The 22,506-nt window shown below is 43.3% G+C and overlaps 1 protein-coding gene across 2 annotated transcripts in view; it reads right to left on the minus strand.

The window, feature by feature from the left end:
- The window catches only part of NHSL1 (NHS like 1), a 239,834-nt gene extending 217,582 nt beyond the window's left edge, over nucleotides 1–22,252 (minus strand). For both annotated transcript variants that reach the window (XM_030853348.2, XM_030853346.2), the window contains exon 1: nucleotides 21,963–22,252. In XM_030853348.2, coding sequence (XP_030709208.1) covers nucleotides 21,963–22,245 — 283 coding nt within the window. In that variant the 5' untranslated portion in view covers nucleotides 22,246–22,252. The remainder of the gene's footprint in view (nucleotides 1–21,962) is intronic.
- Between the last annotated feature and the right edge of the window lie 254 nt (nucleotides 22,253–22,506).

A 22,506-nucleotide genomic window follows, 5' to 3' on the forward strand; every position in this document is an offset into this window, starting at 1 on the left:
TGCCGTGAGAACGCAGGAGAGTGGACAGGAACAGAGGCAGTACACAACATAGCTCAAATGCCACCTCCTTGCAAGAGTCAGTAGATTTAGGCAGATTGACAAACTGTAGGAAAGGCCATGCAGTCAAAAACAGCAGCAGTTATCACTTGGGGGGTGAAAGTCAACAAGGAATCAGAGTACGTTTATTTAACTAAAGATTCAGGAAAATCATCTATTATAACTAAACACAATGCAAATGGCACATCAAGTATCATGTCTGATTATAAAGTAAGGAGATGAATTAAACACACACATACCCCTAGGAACTGCTATATCCAGATAAATATCATCTTTTGAATTAATGATCTTGAGACATTTATTCCAGGAATAACTCTGGAAACTCTCACTCTATGTCAAAATGTTCAACACCTGAAGAGCTTGAACACACACCTTATCACCAGATTTGCCATAAATTTGCCAAAAACGAAATCCATGCAGTAACACCAGATATTATCAATACTGCTACACAATGAGATGGGTACAAGGATTTTCACTGCATTGTGGCTTGAAATGATAAAAATTGAAAAAGAACCCAAAAGTCTATCCACAGGAGCATGACAAAACAATGTGATGGGAGCTATGAGGACAGACACCAAAATGCTGACTGTGATTAACTCTGCAGAGGGGAGTGGCACCAGTGAGTGTGGGGAACAAAATCCTGTAGCACTGGCACCTTTTCAATGAGAATTTAATCATACGACTAATACACAAGCACAAACCAAAAATATAAATGTGCTAACAGATTCCAGATTCAATTTTTTAAAAATTCGACGTTTTTAGCAAAAGCAACAACACTGGATGAAACACATACTCCCTCAAAATGACTACTATGGAAAGAATACTTTCACTGAAATGTATAGAATAATATTTTTATCAGGTTTTTTTTAGACGTCAAATTGCATCTATTTGCAGCCATTAGCGTTCCAGGGCCGTCCGTGTTCCATGGGAAAACTGGTGTCAACATCCCTTTAAAGATGGCAATTCCTTAGCCAAGGCAAAGAACTAGAACTGCGACTCCAGACAGAACGCTAAATGCAGGCAAGAGGAGTCCCATTTCTGAACTTAATTAATAGCACAAGCATAACAAGAAAAACCAAAGTGGAATTTTCAAATGCCTATTCCTGGGCTGTTTCATACTTCAAAGTCCAATAACGTTTACAACAGCAACTCTTTAATTGAAAGCTTTTTGTAGGACAGTAAAAGGTATGTTCTACCATATAACAATGTCCTTCTGACTGAAATTAAAGAATATTTCTGTCTACAACTGGTCAATAGGAGGTAAAAGGAAAACAATGAAGCAACTTCTGGCATTGTTAAAAAAAAAAAAGACTGAAATACTGGAAAACTTCAACACTAAGAATTGCTTTCTAGTCTACATCAAAATTTGGATTTTCATGTTTTGTCATCATGTGAGATAATGCAAAAATCATCTAAGTGAAGCCTGGGTTCTGCTGTAAATAAAAAATTAAGCAGGATAGCATGACCATCACTCAACACAACATAATTTCTCTTGGAAAGAACCAAATGGAAACGCATATACTTGAGACATTATTCTAAAGAACAGGGAAAGAAAAGGAGGATAAAATGTCAATGTTTGGTCAACCACAATGTTTTCAATTCTCTTCTAGAATTTCATTCTCTCACCAAATCCCAAGTAAGTCAAAACGCAAAGCATCTAACAGAAAGAATTTCAGACCCTTTAATTGCCTGTTCAAAGGAATATATCTTTATTTTGTTCATTATCTTCTCTACTTTCATATCCTTTCCATACTCTCATGAACATGAATTTAGAAAGGCGAATATCAAGTGAACAACCGGAAAATATCCGTGATGTTCAAATCCTTCTGTTATACACCACCTGCCAATAGTAGTTGCATCTTAGGGTACAGGACTACGAAAAAAGTTCATCACTTATGGAATTCTATAATTGTAACAGCTAATATTTCACTCTTCCTATGAAGTCAGGAAGACATTCTAATACATGTTACACACTGTGTGAAAACCTTAGAATCACTGGGAAAGAACTCTTACACTGGACACATATACCAAGTGTTAACCAGCATCGACAGTCTCAACTTTAAACAAGACTCCAAGGAAAATATAACTCCTCTTTAAAACCCAAAGCAGAGAAATGCCAGCTGCATTCAGTGACCAAAGTCCTACTATATAATTTCTGAAATCACCAGAAATTCTTACCCTATTTGTCCATTCTACCTGATGTCAGTTCATAGCATCCCAATGTGAGAAGTTCCTTAGGAATTTTAAGAAAAACAAACAAAAAATCCTCTTTCTTTACTTTGGATTCTAGAGATCATGTAATCTCATTCACCTACATTTCAAATGATAAAACTGTAGCCTAGAGAGGTGACATAACTTGCCTACGTGTCATAGTGTCAAGCATTAGAAGGTAAAATCCTCAAAATTCCAACACTCTTCCAATGTCACCCACAGATACTGTTTCTGGATCTCTGTCTGCACATCCATGAGTTCACGTAAAAGAATCTTAAGCAGCATAAGGCAGCTCCCCTTCTTGAGGAATTAGTACTTTTGTTGGACTTTAGAGATAGATAACATGAAAGGCAAGCCATTTTCTAATTTTTATTATTAAGTAGAAAAGAGAGACATTTGGAAAGAAAGGGATTTTTAACTCAGCCCAGAAATACAGGTACCATTTTAGATACATAGAGAGGAAATGGTTCTAGGATAGAATATGACCCACGTCCATAGGTTTTTTCACACGAGCCAATCCCCGCTGCTCATTTCCATGGCCATGAAGCCAGCTCTCATCAAAGGAAGCATGAAATGAATCACCATAAATCCTCTACAGCCACAGGGAAAAGTCAAAGCGAGCAGTTTAACAAACCCTTAGCAGTGACATCCTTGAATGCTAAGGACAATACATTACCCTTAAAGGTGTTGCAATAACTATGTATCAGCCAATGAAGAATTTTATCACTGCCTCCACCTTACGATTTTCTTTCCCCTTCATAGTTATTCCTCTGACCACCCACCACTCAACAATAAGATTTAAAAAGTAAAGCATTTAATTATTATCTGTGACCCAGGAAAATTAAAACCCACAGTATACTAACAGGATACTTCAGCTTTGTCTAGATCTGCAATGCCATCTGAAAGATGATGGTTTATTTCTAATATAAAATGGTTACAGCAAAAACATCTGAACAAAAGGGACATTACAGGTAATTCAGAATCCTTTCCAACTCTTCCTGAAGCAGATACTCACCATGGCTCAACTTAAAGTACTACATATGACTCTCAAAACATGAAATATATTCCTTTTCAAAGACTGTCAAAACTGTACCTTTCCTAATTATGCTAAATACTAGATTTTGGCTATTCATACATTTTCAATGAGAAAGCCTGAGAAATAAGCAAAGTGGTTTCCCAAGGGAGAAAATATTTCACTAGAAAAAAAAAATATTATTATTTGGTCTTGTCCCATCAATATAAACAGACATTTATGTAGCTAAGATTTAAGTGGCTAGAACAATTTCTAAGACTCAGCACTTTTTACCTCTTCTCTTTCTCCCTTCATTTTTATAGCTACAAAGGAAACTGTCAAGATTCATTTCTGGCTACAGAGATGGGGAAGCCCAGTTCCGTATAACACAATCGTTGCACAGTTCTAAAAGCTCTTCGTCGAGTTTTTTTCAAAGTTCAAGTTAAAAAACAGAAGTTCATTTTCACTTTGGAAATCAAACTTGAAAGAAAAATGTGACCTCCCAGAATTTAGTTCCTTCCAAGGAACTCCCTCAAGGACATAAATTGTTAAGACATGGCCACTTGGGGAAAACATTCTCAAGTCTTGTTTGACAGGCGAAGCTACATGGGAGTTGACAGGAGTAGTTTTTTTTAACAAGCTCTAGTCTGTCTTTTCTTTACATGTTCAAGATGATTTAAAAACATGTACTTTACCAAAAGCTTGCTGGATTCTATAAGCAATTCAGATCCTTTTCCAGAGAATGCTGAGTGGAAGTGGAAAGGATCTTTAATGCTTTACATATTGTTTATTTAAAGAACACACACACACAATCTTCGAACAGAAATCAAATGTAAATGCATGCTCATATAAAACTGGTAATTAAAAGCAAAAAAATAAGGATGGGTTTTTAAAACTGATAAAACTGCTGACCCTCATCCATTTAAACTCTCCTAGAAAAAGAGGCACTATAAGCAGCTGCCTATTACAAACACTCAGCTTGAAATGCTCTGCATAGAGTTGCCAATTGCCCCACATGAAACTGCAAGGCTGCTGGTGGCTTTGCCTTCCCAGACCCGGCCTGAACCTCTCGACTGTAATGAGTGCCCACAGCCAAGATCCTGCTACATAAGCACAAGACCTAAAACGTGCTCAGTCGCATACACCTATGCACCCTGGAAGCCACCCTACCCTCTGCTTCCAAAGCTTTGTAACTCACACAGCCTGCTATCACAAAACCATAAAGTCTACCTTCCCTCCCCTCCAAAACGGAATTTGGAGGCCTGATTCAAACCATTCATGCTATAGATGAAGCCAGTGTCACACAGCCTAGGGAAAGGGTTCGGAGGACAGAAGAATGTGATCTCGTATCCTGGTTGCCATTTATAATCCATTTTCCCACAGCAAATTCTCATGTGATGATTACACCCTGTGGCACTGTAGGTCTGGGTATCTATATTTCAGGTTGAACAGGCTTTCGGGGATTGCCCTGTGTCCTGAGCCTGGTCATGCTTTGGAAACATGGTTTGTAAGAGGAAATGTATTACAAGTTCAAAACAACTTACAAATTAACTTTTGTAACTTGATAGGTTTCTAAATTAGAGATTATGTGTGTAATAAAAACAACTCATTGGAACTCAACAAACCAAAACCCCTAACTTCATTTTATCTGATCCCAGTTTGAAAAGAGGAAAATGACATCAAAACTCATATCAAAATGTAACCAAAACACTATTTTTAGAGAATATGCTGAATAAATTTAACCCAATATTCTAGACCTTCAGAACTGAATTATCATGATATCCAAAACAAGGATCTTAAAGTCCCACAATCAACCCAATTATCAAACCTAATTATCAGCTATCTAGAAAACTAAATCAACCAGAACACAATTAACCAGAACACTCATCAGGAAACTTTACACTATTAGGGTCCAAACAAATAATTAAGTCCAAAGTCTTAACTTTATTTACACTTCAATTTTGAAATACACTCAGAAAAAAGAAGTTAAAAGTTTTTAAAAAATAGTAAGGGCGGGGCTTCCCTGGTGGCGCAGTGGTTGAGAGTCCGCCTGCTGAGGCAGGGGACACGGGTTTGTGCCCTGGTCTGGGAAGATCCCACATGCCGCAGAGCACCTAGGCCTATGAGCCATGGCCTCTGAGCCTGCGCGTCCAGAGCCTGTGCTCCACAACAGGAGAGGCCACAACAGTGAGAGGCCCACGTACCGCCAAAAAAAAAAAATAAATAGTAAGGGCCAATCCAAAGTACCTATCAGCTAATATTTCTTGTTTGTATGGGCCAGGCACTGTTCTATGTATCTCATTTTATCCACACAACTACCATTAACACAATACCCATTTTACCAAGGAGAAAACACAGCACAGAGAGGTTAAGTAATTTATTCAAGGTCACACAGCCTGTCTCTTTACTAGGCTCTGCAGCCATTATCAAACTGCTTCAATTATCTTTGACCTCTCCAAATTACAGTGGATTATACTGTACTAGCAGCTAATTTATGGACAGCTTATGTAAATAAGAAAATAATCAATGGAAAAGCTGAATTATATTGGGTAAAGCAAAATAGGATTCCACCACCCGCAACAGAACACCAAGTACTCAATATGTTTATGCTTGTATATTTTTCTCACATTTATTCAAACATGTAAGTCCCATCCACAAGTAAAATTTCCCATGTCTGCCTCAAGTTTTCCTAGTTACGTTTTTTCGTTAGGAGGCACTCACTAAAATATCGAAATGGGGGTTTTATGTAATCAGTATTTAGAAAGAATAATCCTCTCCCTTAAGATTTTGTTTAGAAACTGTGTCCCTACCCTACGATTGTGGTGAGTCACCTCCCTGCTCTCTAGATGCTGTTTAAAGTTCCTGGGAAAAGGGAAATCAGAGAGGCTGCCCTTAGCCCTGAGGACGATGAGCAAGCCCAGGGGGCAGGTTATTAATCTCCAAAGAGCGAAGGCCAGCTAGCCCGTGTGCCTCTGAGGCACAGACTGGCCAGGGTTCCGAGACTCTTAAGGCAAGACTCCCATTGTATGTTAATGAAGTGCATGTTCACAAACCCGAACTACCCCAGGGGAGGCGCAAGCTTGGTAAAGGGCCCTCTGGGGATTCAGCTTTTGCAGCCCCAGTCACTGCCCCAAGCACAGCGCCCAGGTCTCTAAGATTCACTCCTCTGGCCCCGGGCCAGCTGATACTGCAGACAGTGGTTCTCAAACTCCAGCAACAGAATCACCTGGAGGGCTGTTGGCAGCACATTGCTGAGCCCACCCACATGGATTGACTTAGTAGGCCTGGGGTGGAGGCCAAGATTTTGCATTTCGAGCAAGTTCACAGGATATGCCGATGCTCCTGGCCCAGGAATCACACTCTGAGAACTGCTGATTTAAGTTAATGGTTATGGATCTCAATTTCCATGGCCGCCGCCACCAGCAAGCACCACGCGGTTAAAGGTATTTTCCATTAACACAGGTAAATGTGCTAGAGAGTGGAGTATCAACCAGCTAGTCTCCTCCTCCATCACTAACAAGTAAACTAAGCCATTTCCTTGAGATATAGGCTTGAGAGAGCATGTTACAGTGTCATAGTATTTAAATACAGCAAGCTTGGGGAGAGAAGGGAAAGGCAAGAAGAGAATTTGCCCCCTTAACATATAGCACTAAATAAAAATAAGCCTGGGGTTTCCCTGGTGGCGCAACAGTTGAGAGTCCACCTGCCGATGCAGGGGACGCGAGTTCGTGCCCCGGTCTGGGAAGATCCCACATGCCGTGGTAGAGGCTGGGCCCGTGAGCCATGGCAGCTGAGCCTGCGCGTCCGGAGCCTGTGCTCCGCAACGGGAGAGGCCACAACAGTGAGAGGCCCGCGGTCCACAAAAAAAAAAAAAAAAAAAAAGCCTAAAATTGAATTTGTTCCTATATCACCTCTCTTCTGACGCTGATCATGAATATCTGGCAAAGGAAAAGAGACCAGAAGATGGGACGCATTAACAAAAAGACTTTGTATTTAGAGACGAGAGCACCTTTCGCCAGCGCAGCTCAAACAACCAGCCAAACTTTATTAATTCTCTACAGATTCACAAGAGCACTGTCACATGGGCTGCTAGTTCACCTCCATGGGTCATGCCACTGGGCTAGTGGCAAAATGATTAAAAATAACCAGAATAAAATAGAAAATACCTATCAACCCCTAGGCATATTCAGAAATTTTTCAACATTAAAATAAACTTAAAAGTTCACAAAAATTAACTAAAATTAAAAAAATGTTTAAACACAGAACTCACCTATACCATATTTTGTCTCTACCACTTACCAATTCTGTGACCTTGGGCAAATTACCTTACCTCTCTGTGCCCCTCAGTAAAGTGGGGGTGGTAATGTCTCTCTTACACAGTTTTTATGAGGATTAATGAAACTGGCCCACAGTAAGTAGCCTACAAATGTTAGCTACAAATGTCATCCCATCAATGTTAACCTAAATACTTATTATTAAGCGGACTGGGCAATTTACAAGCCATATATTTAGATTATGTGAAATGTAGTAATGGCACTCAAAGACATTTCTCCCACCCATTACACACCTTCATCCCCTGCCACCCTTATCATAAGTGAATTTGCCCCATCCCCCTATTTTTCCACAGACTATTCATTTTTCAACTAAACCATCCAACATTTACAATAAAAGGAACAAGGTTAATCCTCATCTTTCCACAAAACAAGAACCAAAGTTGCAGCAAGAGATAGTTGACAGACCTTTGTTTTTAAATCTTGTTGAGCTTAATCTAAACAGACCCCATATGTTGCCAAGACAAGGTGCCTGCCAAGGTGAGAAACCTTGAGACAGATTTCTAATTGACATTTTGGTGAAGGGAAAAGGGAAATGTTACTTGTGTTTCAAGGGAAAAAGAAATGTAACTTCAGAGGAAAAACAGCAACATAGTATTTATTAGTACGACAGGAAGGCAGCTCAACTAAAGAACCAAAAAAGAAGGAAGGAGACAACTATCTTTTTTTATTTTGTTTTGTTTTTGACAACTATCTTTTGACTCAACGATCTGTTTGCTGCAAGGATACAGAGAACCGTCGTATTGGGCAAACAATCTTAGACATAAAATATGAATTTTTCAAGCAGATGGGGATAATGACAAAGACTTAGCAATCCACTGGACTAACGGATAAAACTCCAACACACCCTCTCCTAGACACTACTCATGAGTGCAATTGACAAGTTCTCAAATAACTAAACACAGAACAAACCCTAGGAAGCACCAGGAGAACAAAAAAAAATTCTGTCTGCTTGATAACTCTTGTGTGAACACACAGACCCCTGGGAACATCATAAGGACTTCACTTGGGAGCCAAAGCAAAGTAAGAGATTGTCAGAGAGATGCACCCCAATGCTTCTCCTATTTAAAACAGCCTCTGGATGTCAATGACCTGGGGGAAATTCTCACAATATAAGCTAGGTTTTAAAAGATCAGGACAAAAAATTATATAGCGACAGTGATGTTCCCCGTTCTGTTAAAAATGCTATCTATTGCTATACTTATAGATAGATCCATACATATTTATTAACCAGAAAAAAAAAGAGGAAATGGACACTCGCTAGGTTGTAATACTTTTTCTTCTTTATATTCTCTGTACTTTACAGGTTTGAAATATTTGATGAATATACATTATAATTTTATAATCAGAACTATTTGATGACATACTTTGCAAGGCTGAAAGCTCTTTAATGTACTTTTATTTACACAAAACTACACAGTAGGCTGTGTAATTCAATGATTAAGTTTCTGAGTCTACACTCATGAATAATGTTTAAGTTAGTCATTTCTGTATTAATTCAGTACCAACCTTTGGTCTAAAGCAGGCTGACAACCAGGAAAAAACCCTCAAATGTCTATAGTTGCTTCATTCAAATGTCTATGAGTGTCACTCTGCACTGTACTCTGCACTCAAGGTAGATATAACCAAGACAGTGAAGTTAAAAATACCAAGCAGACCTCCGCATCATATGCATTTATTTAGCTAATGAAGTCACTATCTCAGAGTAAAACATTCCACACTAAAATTCAAATGCAGCCCTATATCAGTAATAGCCCCCTCCCACGTCAGGAAGTAATTCACATGCAGCATGCTGGATATCCAGATAAAAGGCAGAAAATGCCCACTTTTAAATAAACTCAACTTACACTGTGTTCTTACAAACATTTAACAGAAGCCCCTCCTCCCTTTTCCTTTGTTAATACAGGAAAAGAATCATCTCTTCGGAAGCTCATATTTTAAATGTATCTAAATCAAAGCACTGGCAATAAAAAACATTTAAGAAGGTGGTTAGATTAACAATCCATTTCAAGGTTTAATTAATCTTGTTTTTCCCAAATCAACTGCATTCTCTGACAAAAAAAAAAGAGTTAACTTCGATTTTACAAATAAAAAAGAAACTGGCTTAAAAGACATACAGAAAAATAATGAAAATAATCACTTTGGATCACATATACAAATAAAGAAAGGCAACAGGACGATCCAGAAATTATATATCGATAGATAGCAAACGAAAGGAAAATAACATAAATTAACATTTTTATGTTTGCATGAAGAAATTCTGAAAGAATACAGAGAAGTTAATAAAGTGCTTATTCTAGTGCAGTGGGGGAGGACATGGCAGAAAGGGGACAGAAGCAGGAGTGAGACTTTTCAATGCATAACTTTGTATATATTTTTTTCAACAATGTAACTGTACTGCCTATTCAATAAATGAAATGAAAAGTTATGCTAAGATTATTTGGAATGCATCATGATTTTCCACCAACCTTAGCCCTCTCATATAATGCAGAAGTAAAGAATCCCAGCTGTAGAGTCAGGCTACCTGGAGCTCCCTGACATGCCACCAGCTAGCTAAGTACAGCTGGAACATCCTGAGAGAGGGAAAGGCGGCTCCCTTGCCTAGATGGTGGTCACAGCAGCCAGACCATCGCAGGGAAATGGCAGAGCGCCTCAACGGTCGTTCTCAGATGCCAACGTAAGTCAGCCATGAGTTGGCTGTGCACAGCATAGCCTCCACTGAACTCGATTTCCTTTGCTATACATGGTGCTCTCTGAGTCCGCGGAACATTTCATCGGATGTCTAATATAGCCACGTAGCAAGCCCCCATTTCATTCTACCATGTGTTTCTGCCGTTTTAATCAGCCAGTTACTGCACAATTCTCCACACAGTACTTTACCAGCTTTTAATCTGAAGGGGTAAAAAGTAGAGGAAAAGAACAAGAGAGGATTTCCCTGCAGAATAACCAGAAACAGTTGTTTGTTCTCCCCAAGCAAGACACTGCTTTCCTCTGGGGGTGTGGGTGGGTAATTTCTTGTGAAACAAATCAGAAGAATAAGTGAAAATAAAAGAATATTAATGGAAGAAAATTCCCACCATCCCACAGGGGGAAAAAAAAATCTTATTCCAGAAGGGAAGAAATAATGTTGTCAATAATGCTTAATTCCTTAATATTTACTTACATATTGAATCACTGACACCATACGGTAAAGTACCTGAAGAAGGACCCTGTTCCTCTTGTACAACTCAGCACTAGCAGAATAACCCCAAATACACTTCATGAATGGAGGACTAGCCCGCCATCTTCAATGGACCAGATTCCTAACACATAACACAGACTGGTGCTTCCAAAACTCGGTTAATCAGAATCACCTGGGGGTACTTGTCAGCCAGGCATGTTCCTGGCCTCACCCCAGACTTGCTGACTCAGAGTCTCCAGAATCCCTGGGAATTTGTTTTTAAACAGGGCCCAGGTGCATTTCTGATAACTCAGAAAGTGTGGGAAACACGAGGTGAATGAAATAGTGCTAACAACTGCTCTGTGTCCAAGATGCCCAGGGAAAGCTGAGGTCTGAGCAGCTCCCCTCAAGTTCTGAGTGGGGATGTGAAATCAGGTAGGAGCAGGGTTTACGTGCTGACAGCTCCCTGGGCATCTGGGGTAAAGGGGACGCTCTTAGAGCTAAGCACCCAGTGGGAGCTGAGCTGGGTCTGCAGTTGCCACAAGGAGAAAGGAGGAAATGGAGGTGAAGAGGGCTCTCAGACATCCTCATAGAGGCCCCGGGAGAAAGGCTCGCTCCTCCAACCCCAGCTCCACGGGCCAGACCCCTGGGAGGCAGAAAGAAACCACCACCCTTCCCAGCTTCCTGTCAGGAACCACATGTACTTTAAGATCCTGGGCAGAACTCTCTGGTTTTCAAATGAGAAGTATCTGTATGTTTATCTCTGACCAAAGCTTCATCTTCTAGGCTTCAGTGAGTGGCCTCAGACGGACTGGGCCACCTGCAGTAGTATATGAACATCCATGTACCCTCATATGCTAACTCAGCCTTCACTGTCATCAAAACAACAGCAAAGGCTAAATACACATTAGCTGTGTGCCAAGCACTGTGCTAAGTACTTCAGAGGCATGTCTCACATTTCTTGGCTATATGCTAATAGTTTGAGAGGTTTCAAAACCAAAAAAGAAGGAAAAGGGAGAAGATCAAAAGACTTAGAGTTTCCCCCGGCCTGACCCCACTAGACACTTGCCAGGTTTCTGCCATGTCCTCTTAGCATCAGCTTTCCTCATCTGAGTACAAAATACCATGACTTGAGGAGAGACAGTACCACAGAATGGTTAGGACGGGCTCTGGACACAGGTCTGCCTGGGTTCAAATCCCAGCTCTGTTGCTTACTAAGCTGTGAATGTGGACAAACAAATTATTTGTGGCTTAGCTGCATCATCTGTCAAACAGAAATAATAATGGTATCCATTTCCTGGAGCTGGTGTACATAGTAAGGTGTCTGGCCTATAGCAAGTGCTCTGACATTAGCTGTCCTCACTATCAGACAGTACAAAGTTGCCGAAAAGACAGCCCAATACCAGAAACTGGAATTGTGCTGCTGCCTAGATACTGATACCACTAATGTCATTTTTTTGTTGGAGTGATGCTAAATGCTCTCACAGACATGTCATTTAATTCACAAGGAAAGGGACTGAGGCTGGGACCTCCAGGGCCTTTGCTCAGAAGAGCCCTCATTCAAAAACAGATGCTCCATCTCTTTTGTTACATTTGTCTAAAGTGCTGCTAAGGCGTGCAGCACAAAGGTAACATCCTCTACCACAACCGTAACATCATCCAGCACCATCCTGCTGAGTTTGAACTTCAATCTTGCAAAATTAATTCATTCCAGGATATAAACCAATTTGAGGAGAAACAGAGTTAAATAAATAAGTTAGTAGGTGCTTAGTTAGGTGCAAACCATTTTATTTTATACTTAAAATGTGATTTTTTAAAACATATTAAAATGATAGCCAGAGGAAAACACTGCGTTATTCTTCTCTGTTTCTAAATTTTCTTCCAAAATATTAAGACTCTCAAAGATCTCTCTCCTATTATGTAAGTTTTTTCATTTGCTAGTCCCAATCCTAACACAATACATACAGATGAAATTTTAATACTGGCTCTTTCTCTCATATAGCGGAAAACTAGGTAGTTGCTAAATAAATCATTTCAACCTAAATGTAGATAGCTTTTTTTTTTTTTTTTTGCGGTATGTGGGCCTCTCACTGTGTGGCCTCTCCCGTTGCGGAGCACAGACTCCGGACGCGCAGGCTCAGCGGCCATGGCTCACGGGCCCAGCCGCTCTGTGGCACGTGGGATCCTCCCAGACCGGGGCACAAACCCATGTCCTCTGCATCGGCAGGCGGACTCTCAACCACTGCGCCACCAGGGAAACCCTAGGTAGCTTTTTAAACCAAGTAATTATAGTTTCAGTACCCAGGAGTCGAAAAGTAGATTGATGTTTCGGCTTAAACAATATATGCTCATAATTTTTTTCAAAAATAACTCTCTTTTTAAGAAATCTAACATATGGCAAATGCATTTAAACAGTTCTCTTTCCAAAATGATGTTATCACTTTTCAAAGATGAAGAGGAAGCTATGAATGGGCTGTGGGCAGGATATACGCCAAATTTGAAACAAGTACCTACCTGATGTGTTTGGAAAATGACTAACCCCTCAAGATGTGAAGCTCCATGCACTCCACGTGGGTAAAATATGAGTTAAAGGAGTCCGTATGGTCATAAAGAATTGACTTTAGACACAAACACTTTTTTAGATGCCTAACGATAAGAATCGGAGAGAGATTACTGATCAGAGTTGTATTTACAAGGTCATCTGAGATACTACTATTACCAAATAGTAATCCCTCATTAGTATCCCAAAATGCCAAAACTGGAAAGGCCCATAGAGGTTATTTTAGACAAAGTCTCTATTTTACAGATAAGGAAAGGAGGTCTTGCATAAGTTACTCCAGATCTGCATTAGAAAATGGCAGAGGTGAAGCCAGACTCAAGTCTCCCAATTCTCAACCCAATGAGCTTTCCTGTCTATTTCAGCACTCCTCCAAGTCCTCTAAGAACACAAGGGCACTTGTTAAGCCTACTGGAGACTCCGACTCAACAAAGCTTTGGAAGGATCTGGGAATCCGTAACTTAAACGAGAGTTCCAGGCAGTTCTTAAGGTCAGGCAAGTATGGGAAACACTGCTTCATCTCCTGCGGCCTCCTAAACCTGAGGTGCAGTCTGGCCGCTCAGCTGTCAGTTTCTAGTAATACATTTAGGGACCATCCAGGGATTAGAGGTTGGTGGAGGCCTCATTTCCACACCAACATCCTCCCCAGCATGTGGTATGTTTCAATGAAAGCAAGTCTTATGCCAATGTCACCAGAAATAACAAACATTCATCAGCAGGCAGGCAGGCACAAAAACAATCACACAACCTGTTCTTAAGAGTGCAGTGAGGACTTCCGGGAAGATGGCGGAAGAGTAAGACGCGGAGATCACGTTCCTCCCCACACATACACCAGAAATACATCTACGCATGGAACAACTCCTACAGAGCATCTACTGAACGCTGGCAGAAGACCTCAGACCTCCCAAAAGGCAAGAAACCCCCCACGTACCTGGGTAGGGCAAAAGAAAAAACTAAACAGAGACAAAAGGATAGGGACGGGTCCTGCACCAGCGGGAGAGAGCTGTGAAGGAGGAAAAGTGTCCACACACTAGGAAGCCCCTTCGCGGGTGGAGGCTTCGGGAGGCGGAGTGGGGGAGCTTGGGAGCCGCGGAGGAGAGCACAGCAACAGGGGTGCGGAGGGCAAAGCGGACAGATTCCAGCGCAGAGGATCGGGCCGACCGGAACTCGCCAGCCGAGAGGCTTGTCTGCTCCCCCGCCGGGGCGGGCGGGACTGGGAGCTGAGGCTCCGGCTTTTGTCGGAGCGCGGGAGAGGACTGAGGTTGGCGGCGTGAACACAGCCTGCAGGGCGTTAGTGCGCCGCGGCTGGCCGGGAGAGAGTCCGGGGAGAAGTCTGGAACTGCCGAAGAGGCAAGAGACTTTTACGTCCCTCTTTGTTTCCTGGTGCACGAGGAGAGGGGATTAAGAACGCTGCTTGAGAGAGCTCCAGGGACGGGCGCGAGCCGCGGCTAAAAGTGCGGAGCCCAGAGACAGACATGAGACGCTAGGGCCGCTGCTGCCGCCACCGGGAGGCCTGTGTGCGAACACAGGTCACTAGCCACAAGCCCTTCCGGGGAGCCTGTGCAGCCCGCCACTGCCAGGGTCCCGGGATCCAGGGACAACTCCCCCGGGAGAACGCACAGGCGCGCCTCAGGCTGCAACTTCTCGCCGGCCTCTGCTGCCGCAGGCCCGCCCCACACTCCGTGCCCCTCCCTACCCCCGGGCCTGAGTGACCCAGAGCCTCCGAATCAGCGGCTCCTTTAACCCCGTCCTGTCTGAGCAAAGAACAGACGCCCTCCGGCGACCTACACGCACAGGCGGGGCTAAATCCAAAGCTGAGCCCCTGGGAGCTGTGAGAACAAAGAAGAGAAAGGGAAACCTCTCCCAGCAGCCTCAGAAGCAGCGGATTAAAGCTCCACAATCAACTTGATGTACCCTGCATCTGTGGAATACCTGAATAGACAACCAATCATCCCAAATTAAGGAGCCCTGTGGATGAAAGGCTCTTGGTGCTGCAGCCAGGAGTCAGTGCTGTGCCTCTGAGGTGGGAGAGCCAACTTCAGGACACTGATCCACAAGAGACCTCCCAGCTGCACATAATATCAAACAGCAAAAATTTCCGAGAGATCTCCATCTCAACGCCAGCACCCAGCTTCACTCAACGACCAGCAAGCTACAGTGCTGGACATCCTATGCCAAACAACTAGCAAGACAGGAACACAACCCCACCCATTAGCAGAGAGGCGGCCCAAAATCATAATAAGTCTACAGACACCCCAAAACACACCACCAGACGTGGACCTGCCCACCAGAAAGACAAGATCTAGCCTCATCCACCAGAACACAGGCACTAGTACCCTCCACCAGGAAGCCTACACAACCCACTGAACCAACCTTAGCCACTGGGGACAGACACAAAAAACAACAGGAACTACGAACCTTCAGCCTGCAAAAAAGGAGACCCCAAACACAGTAGGATAAGCAAAATGAAAAGACAGAAAAACACACCGCAGATGAAGGAGCAAGATAAAAACCCATCAGACCTAACAAATGAAGAGGAAATAGGCAGTCTACCTGAAAAAGAATTCAAAATAATGATAGTAAGGTTGATCCGAAATCTTGGAGATAGAATGGACAATAGAATGGACAAAATGCAAGAATCAGTTAACAAGGACCTAGAAGAACTAAAGATGAAACAAGCAACGATGAACAACACAATAAATGAAATTAAAAGTACTCTAGATGGGATCAATAGCAGAATAACTGAGGCAGAAGAACGGATAAGTGACCTGGAAGATAAAATAGTGGAAATAACTACTGCAGAGCAGAATAAAGAAAAAAGAATGAAAAGAACTGAGGACAGTCTCAGAGACCTCTGGGACAACATTAAACGTACCAACATTCGAATTATAGGGGTTCCAGAAGAAGAAGAGAAAAAGAAAGGGACTGAGAAAATATTTGAAGAGATTATAGTTGAAAACTTCCCTAATATGGGAAAGGAAATAGTTAATCAAGTCCAGGAAGCACAGAGAGTCCCATACAGGATAAATCCAAGGAGAAATACGCCAAGACACATATTAATCAAACTGTCAAAAATTAAATACAAAGAAAACATATTAAAAGCAGCAAGGGAAAAACAACAAATAACACACAAGGGAATCCCCATAAGGTTAACAGCTGATCTTTCAGCAGAAACTCTGCAAGCCAGAAGGGAGTGGCAGGACATATTGAAAGTGTTGAAGGAGAAAAACCTGCAACCAAGATTACTCTACCCAGCAAGGATCTCATTCAGATTTGATGGAGAAATTAAAACCTTTAGAGACAAGCAAAAGCTGAGAGAGTTCAGCACCACCAAACCAGCTCTACAACAACTGCTAAAGGAACTTCTCTAGGCAAGAAACACAAAAGAAGGAAAAGACCTACAATAACAAACCCAAAACAATTAAGAAAATGGGAATGGGAACACACATATCGATAATTACCTTAAATGTAAATGGACTAAATGCTCCCACCAAAAGACACAGATTGGCTGAATGGATACAAAAACAAGACCCATATATTTGCTGTCTGCAAGAGACCCGTATGCTAACACATATATATGGAATTTAAGAAAAAAAAAATGTCATGAAAAACCTAGGGGTGAAACAGGAATAAAGACACAGACTTACTAGAGAATGGACTTGAGGCTATGGGGAGGGGGAAGGGTAAACGGTGACAAAGCAATAAAGAGGCATGGACATGTATACACTACCAAACGTAAGGTAGATAGCTAGTGGGAAGCAGCCGCATAGCACAGGGAGATCAGCTCGGTGCTGTGTGACCGCCTGGAGGGGTGGGATAGGGAGGGTGGGAGGGAGGGTGACGCAAGCGGGAAGAGATATGGGAACATATGTATATATATAACTGATTCATTTTGTTGTGAAGCTGAAACTAACATACCATTGTAAAGCAATTATGCTCCAATAAAGATGTTTAAAAAAAAAAAAAAAATTCAGGAACAGAAAAAAAAAAAAAAAAAAAAAGAGTGCAGTGAAGTCTGTACTGTCTTCCCAACTCTGACAAGCACCTTGCATGAAAGATTCATTCTGAGAAAAAAGCAAAGATACTCTGACATCAGGACCAGCCAACCCTCTGGCTGGGTCAGGAGAACATTCACTGTGAGGTAGGACAATGCAGTTTGACACTTAAAGCACCACCCGGAAAGTATTAGGCTATAGTGTCTGCCTAATACAGACAATACAAACCCATACCTTGTTTATGCAAAAACAGTGCCCATACGATCTTTCTGCCAGCAAGCTATCTTGAGTGCCATTTATCTCACCTATAAAAATTGTATACATTCTACCAAGGCCATCACGTATGGGCGCACATGCTGAGAACCACACCAACCCCACGGAAGCACAGTTAACATACACTAAGGTGTGAATGGTGCCCCTACAGTCGTGCAACACAACAAACCTCTCTGAACTTAGAACACTTCTAGAATCTAAGGGGGTGAAAAATCTGCTTTTCTGGAGCTATAAGGGAAAAAAGCCAGCAAATCATCTTTTCTCCAAATCTGTTTCGACAATTACATTTCGTATTCACCCAGGAAGCACTGTTAAGGTGAAGTTTGGGACTAGAAATCAGAAGACTCAATATCTATATATGTATACCTCTTACTAATTCCAGAACTTCCATTTCTTTGTCCATAAAACGGATATACTACAACCTGGCCTTCCTACCTCGCAAGAATTGAAAAACATTCTTTCAGTTATAAAAGTGCTACATAGTATAATGTTATTATTAATTATAAAAAGAAACAAATCACTCAGGGTTTAAAAATAATACAGGGCTGTTAGATTGAGTGTCTACTGATTTCTGTATAGAAAAGTCTGTTTCGAATATTTACAGAGCCAAGATGTAACTACCCAGATTTCTGGCCACTGTCACTATTCTTAATGGGAACTTATTTTGTCAGCAGAATTAACGACATTTGACTTTTATGGAAGTATACTCATAACCTTAAAGAGGCAGAAAGTTTACTTTTTCATCTGTTTTTAAAGTAATTCTCGAGACTTCCCTGGTAGCACAGTGGTTAAGAATCTGCCTGCCAATGCAGGGGACATGGGTTCGATCCCTGGTCCGGGAAGATCCCACATTCCGCGGAGCAACTTAGCCCGTGTGTCACAACTACTGAGCCCGCGGGCCACAACTACTGAAGCCTGCACACCTAGAGAAGCCACCGCAATGAGAAGCCCGCACACTGCAACAAAGAGTAGCCCCCACTCACCACAACTAGCGAAAGCCCATGCGCAGTAACAAAGACCCAACGCAGCCAAAAATAAGTAAACAAAATGTTCCCTTTAAAAAAAATAAATTAATTAAATAAAATAAAGCAATTGTCTTGTTCATGCAGACTTGCAGCAGTCAGTATAACAGTCCCTCCCAAAGCTTTTTTTTTTTTTTTTTTTTTTGCGGTACGCGGGCCTCCCACTGCTGTGGCGTCTCCCGTTGCGGAGCACAGGCTCCGGACGCGCAGGCTCAGCGGTCATGGCTCACGGGCCCAGCCGCTCCACGGCATGTGGGATCCTCCGTGTCCCCTACATCGGCAGGCGGACTCTCAACCACTGCGCCACCAGGGAAGCCCCCTCCCAAATGTTTTTGTAGTTATTCTTCCTGACACTGAGCACTAAGAAACTAAATATTAGTTCAGTTCAAATATCGATTGAGCTGTCGCATTCCAGGCACTGTTTTAAACTTTGGAAAAACAAAGATGCAGCCATCCTTGACCTCAGGAGCTTGCTATCTAGCAGAGGGGAGCAGAAATGAATAGAGGATTTCAGCCCACACTGGTAAATGTGGGGATGGAGGGACCGAACAGATGCCTATACTGGATGCCATGGGAACCCTCCCTCCAACCTGGTGGTGTTGGGGGAAGCATTAGGGGAGTCTTTAAGGATAAGCAGGAGGGAAAAAATGATGTATGCTATCCCCAATTATAACAAAAAAATTATTTTGGATGATTACCTATGAGATTTTGAGGAATGGCAAACTTGACTAAATACTTCTCAGAATTATTGAGGCAGGGCTGGCCCACAGGACTAAAATGCCGTTTCTGTATTGGAAAGATAAAAGTGTATACGTTTTTTAAACAGCTCCACTCACACCCGTGATTATAGTAGAGACCCATCAGGCAGTGAAATATACACTGCTGCTGCACTCTGGCTTCTGATAAACTGTTCAGTTCTGTTACTTGCTCCTTGGGAGACTCATTACAAGGTTTATCTGACAAGAAGGATGAAATTAAATGGTCACTGTCATCCTTGGGACTGTTTATGGAATGTATCTAAATTGTTCCCCATTCCCACGAACCCTAAAAGGGGCAGGATATATGCAGTGGGACAGGAGGCGAGTCAATCAGGTCTGGGCTCCAGGCCCAGCTGTGCCATTAGCCCACCACCTAACCTGGGGCTAATCACTTCAACTCTCTTGGACTCGATTTCCTCCCTTGTTAAGAGTTAATGAAAGAGATGTCCTTTACAGGCAGTTTCAAGTCTAAAAGTCTATGCGTCCATTGTAATGTAGCATGTTATTCTCTAGACCTGCCTAAAAGGGGACCAAAATGACTTCAAAATGTAGCTTTTACACAGGAACAAGACATTAAAATAAAAAGAATCCTAACAGAGTCTAAATAAGATGAATGCATGGTGTTTCAATGCGTCTTAGCATATAAAAAAGTTAAGCGAGTGAAGGTGAAAACCCACAAAAACACCATGTCTTTATAGTTCAGCTTTCTTCTCTATATGTGTACTTCTACTCTCAGACATAATTATATTCAATAAAAGACTTCCTTCTCCATCATTAAAAAAAAGGATGAGCCAGGTTTTGCAGTATGAAATCAAAGCCAAAGATTCAAAGAAACTTGTGAAAAGTTTTGAAGTGAGTTACTTCAGTCACTAATCGGGACAACCTTAGTTAATTCAGGGAATTTGGGGGATTTTGACTATGAACCTTAGCTATTGGTGCATATGTATGAAGAGAAAAGTGATACGTTCAAATGTAAAACAAAACTGGCAAAAGAAGGAGTTCTTGACCTCCAGGGAGTTTTCTCTTGTCTTTCAGTTCCCACAATAGATCAGTTCACCTAGCAGTCAGATCTGCCTCATCACAGCATTCTTCAAGGGTGAAATTCTCCTTCACCTACACACAGACACTCTACACGGGAAAGGCATAGAAGCATCTAGTGATTACTGAGATGACAATGACATTCCACTAAGACAGTATATCCTGATGCATGAGGTCAGTATTCACATTAAGTAGATATATTCTTGTTATGTCCAACAACTTTATGAGACCACTTTGACTCCCCCCCCCTTTCTAACTTTCTTTTTTTGGTGGAGGAGGAATGGGGGGAACTCTCCCTGGTTGAGAACAGCCCACAACTTATAAGGATGTGTTGACAGCAATATCAGAGAGATGAACTGTAAAACCGTCACATAACTTCACAACTTGGAGAAAGATGTATTACAGCAAACAATCTCACCAGTATTAAAGTACTAAAAACTTGAACTGTTCCAGTTGTAAAGTGGTAAAATAGAGCTAAGCTTTTCTAGCAAGGATGAAAAAAAAATGTAAACCAGCTATTCAAGATTGCATATGAAGTGATTCTAAGAGACAGTATTTCATGCAGAGCTGCTGAAATCTAGGCGTGTTTTACACCAACACCTCCCCTCCCACCCTGCAATTCATCAACCATCTCCACTTTACTCTTTACACTGAGGAATATGACCAAGTCCATGTACCAAAAGGGGAGAAACCACATAAACATCACACTGAAAGTTTCTCTACTTTGGGCCAACAGGAAATTCCAGTTACTTCATTCACTGGAGCTGGTTAAGCTGCTGAAATGAAATAGATGCTTGGAGAGATCACTACCTCAGGACAGAGACTTGATTTTCAGAGTTGCAGGAGGTTAGACAAAGACGAATGGGATGCTGAGTTTCACTACAAGGTCAAGGCTCCCTGAATTATAAAGAGCTGGTGGGTCAGTGAAGGGGCCGGGGGTCGGGAAGAGGCAAAAATTAGCACCAAAAAAGAAAACCCTGAACTAAAAGCGGACTTTTGTTTGTACTTAGGTAAGAGCACCGGTCAGAGAGGTGAATGCAGCCCCAACGCTCGCTGAGATCCTCAGATTTTCACAAACGGATCCTCCTGAAGTCTCAAGGACTAGAAACATCGTTAAGTCCATACCTATGTGGTACCCTGCTTCCGCAACAGACTACCTTTCCCGGACCCTTTTCCCACGACCTCGGCTCCTCCTCTGCCTACAGCGCCCCCGGGGCTCCTCTCAGCCTCCCACACAAACAAGAGGGAAGGAGCGGACAGTGGGACGGGGCCAGCCCAATTCTCACACTCCATCAGGGCGCCCACTCCTTCGAGGCGGCCAGGAACCTTCGGAACCCGAGAATGCCACACGCGCCCGCCACCTGCACGGCCGCCGGGTCTCGGGTCCCGCCGTCTCCACTCGAGAGCCCAACCCTCGCGCTGGGCCGGGGCTCCGGGGCTCCGCGCGGATGCCCGAGAGCCGGCTCGGGGCCGCCAGGGGGCGGGAGGGAGCAGCAGGCTGGGCGCCTCCCCGCCTCGTTCCCCTCCCCCGAGCCGCTTGCCACTCACGGATTTTCACTCGGCGGTGGTCGAGGCGCGCGGTGGCGGCGTGCAGGGCGTCGAGGCGGCGGTACAGCGCTGCGGTACGGCGGCCCAGGGCGGCCGCCTGTCCCTCGAGCTCGCCGAAGATGTCCCCGGCGCAGCGCGACAGGTCGGCGAGTTGCTCCAGCAGGCAGACCAGGGCGTGCGAGCTGACCTGCTCCAGCGAGCGGAAGAGCGGCGCGCCCGCCGCCCCGGCAGCCTCCGGCTGGCGCAGCCGCGCGGGCTCCACGGTCCTCTGGTGGAAGGGCATGGCCGGGCCGGGCGGCGCAGGCGAGCGCGGCACTCAGTCCGGCCCCCGTCGGCGCGGGGCGCCAGTCCGCATCCAACACAAAGAAAAGTCCGGGCGCGGCGGGGCGCCGAGGGGGCAGCCGGGAGGCTCCTACCCGCCGGGGAGCGGCGAGGCGGGCGGGCGGGACGGACCGACGGGCGGGCGGGCGGCGAGGAGGAGGAGCGGCGGCCGCCCGGGGAGCCGCGGGGAAGGACTCCGGAGGGTCCCAGCGGCGGCCGCCTG

The sequence above is a fragment of the Globicephala melas genome, chromosome 14 (genome assembly GCF_963455315.2).
Source record: "Globicephala melas chromosome 14, mGloMel1.2, whole genome shotgun sequence".
In the NCBI taxonomy this organism is placed as follows: domain Eukaryota; kingdom Metazoa; phylum Chordata; class Mammalia; order Artiodactyla; family Delphinidae; genus Globicephala; species Globicephala melas.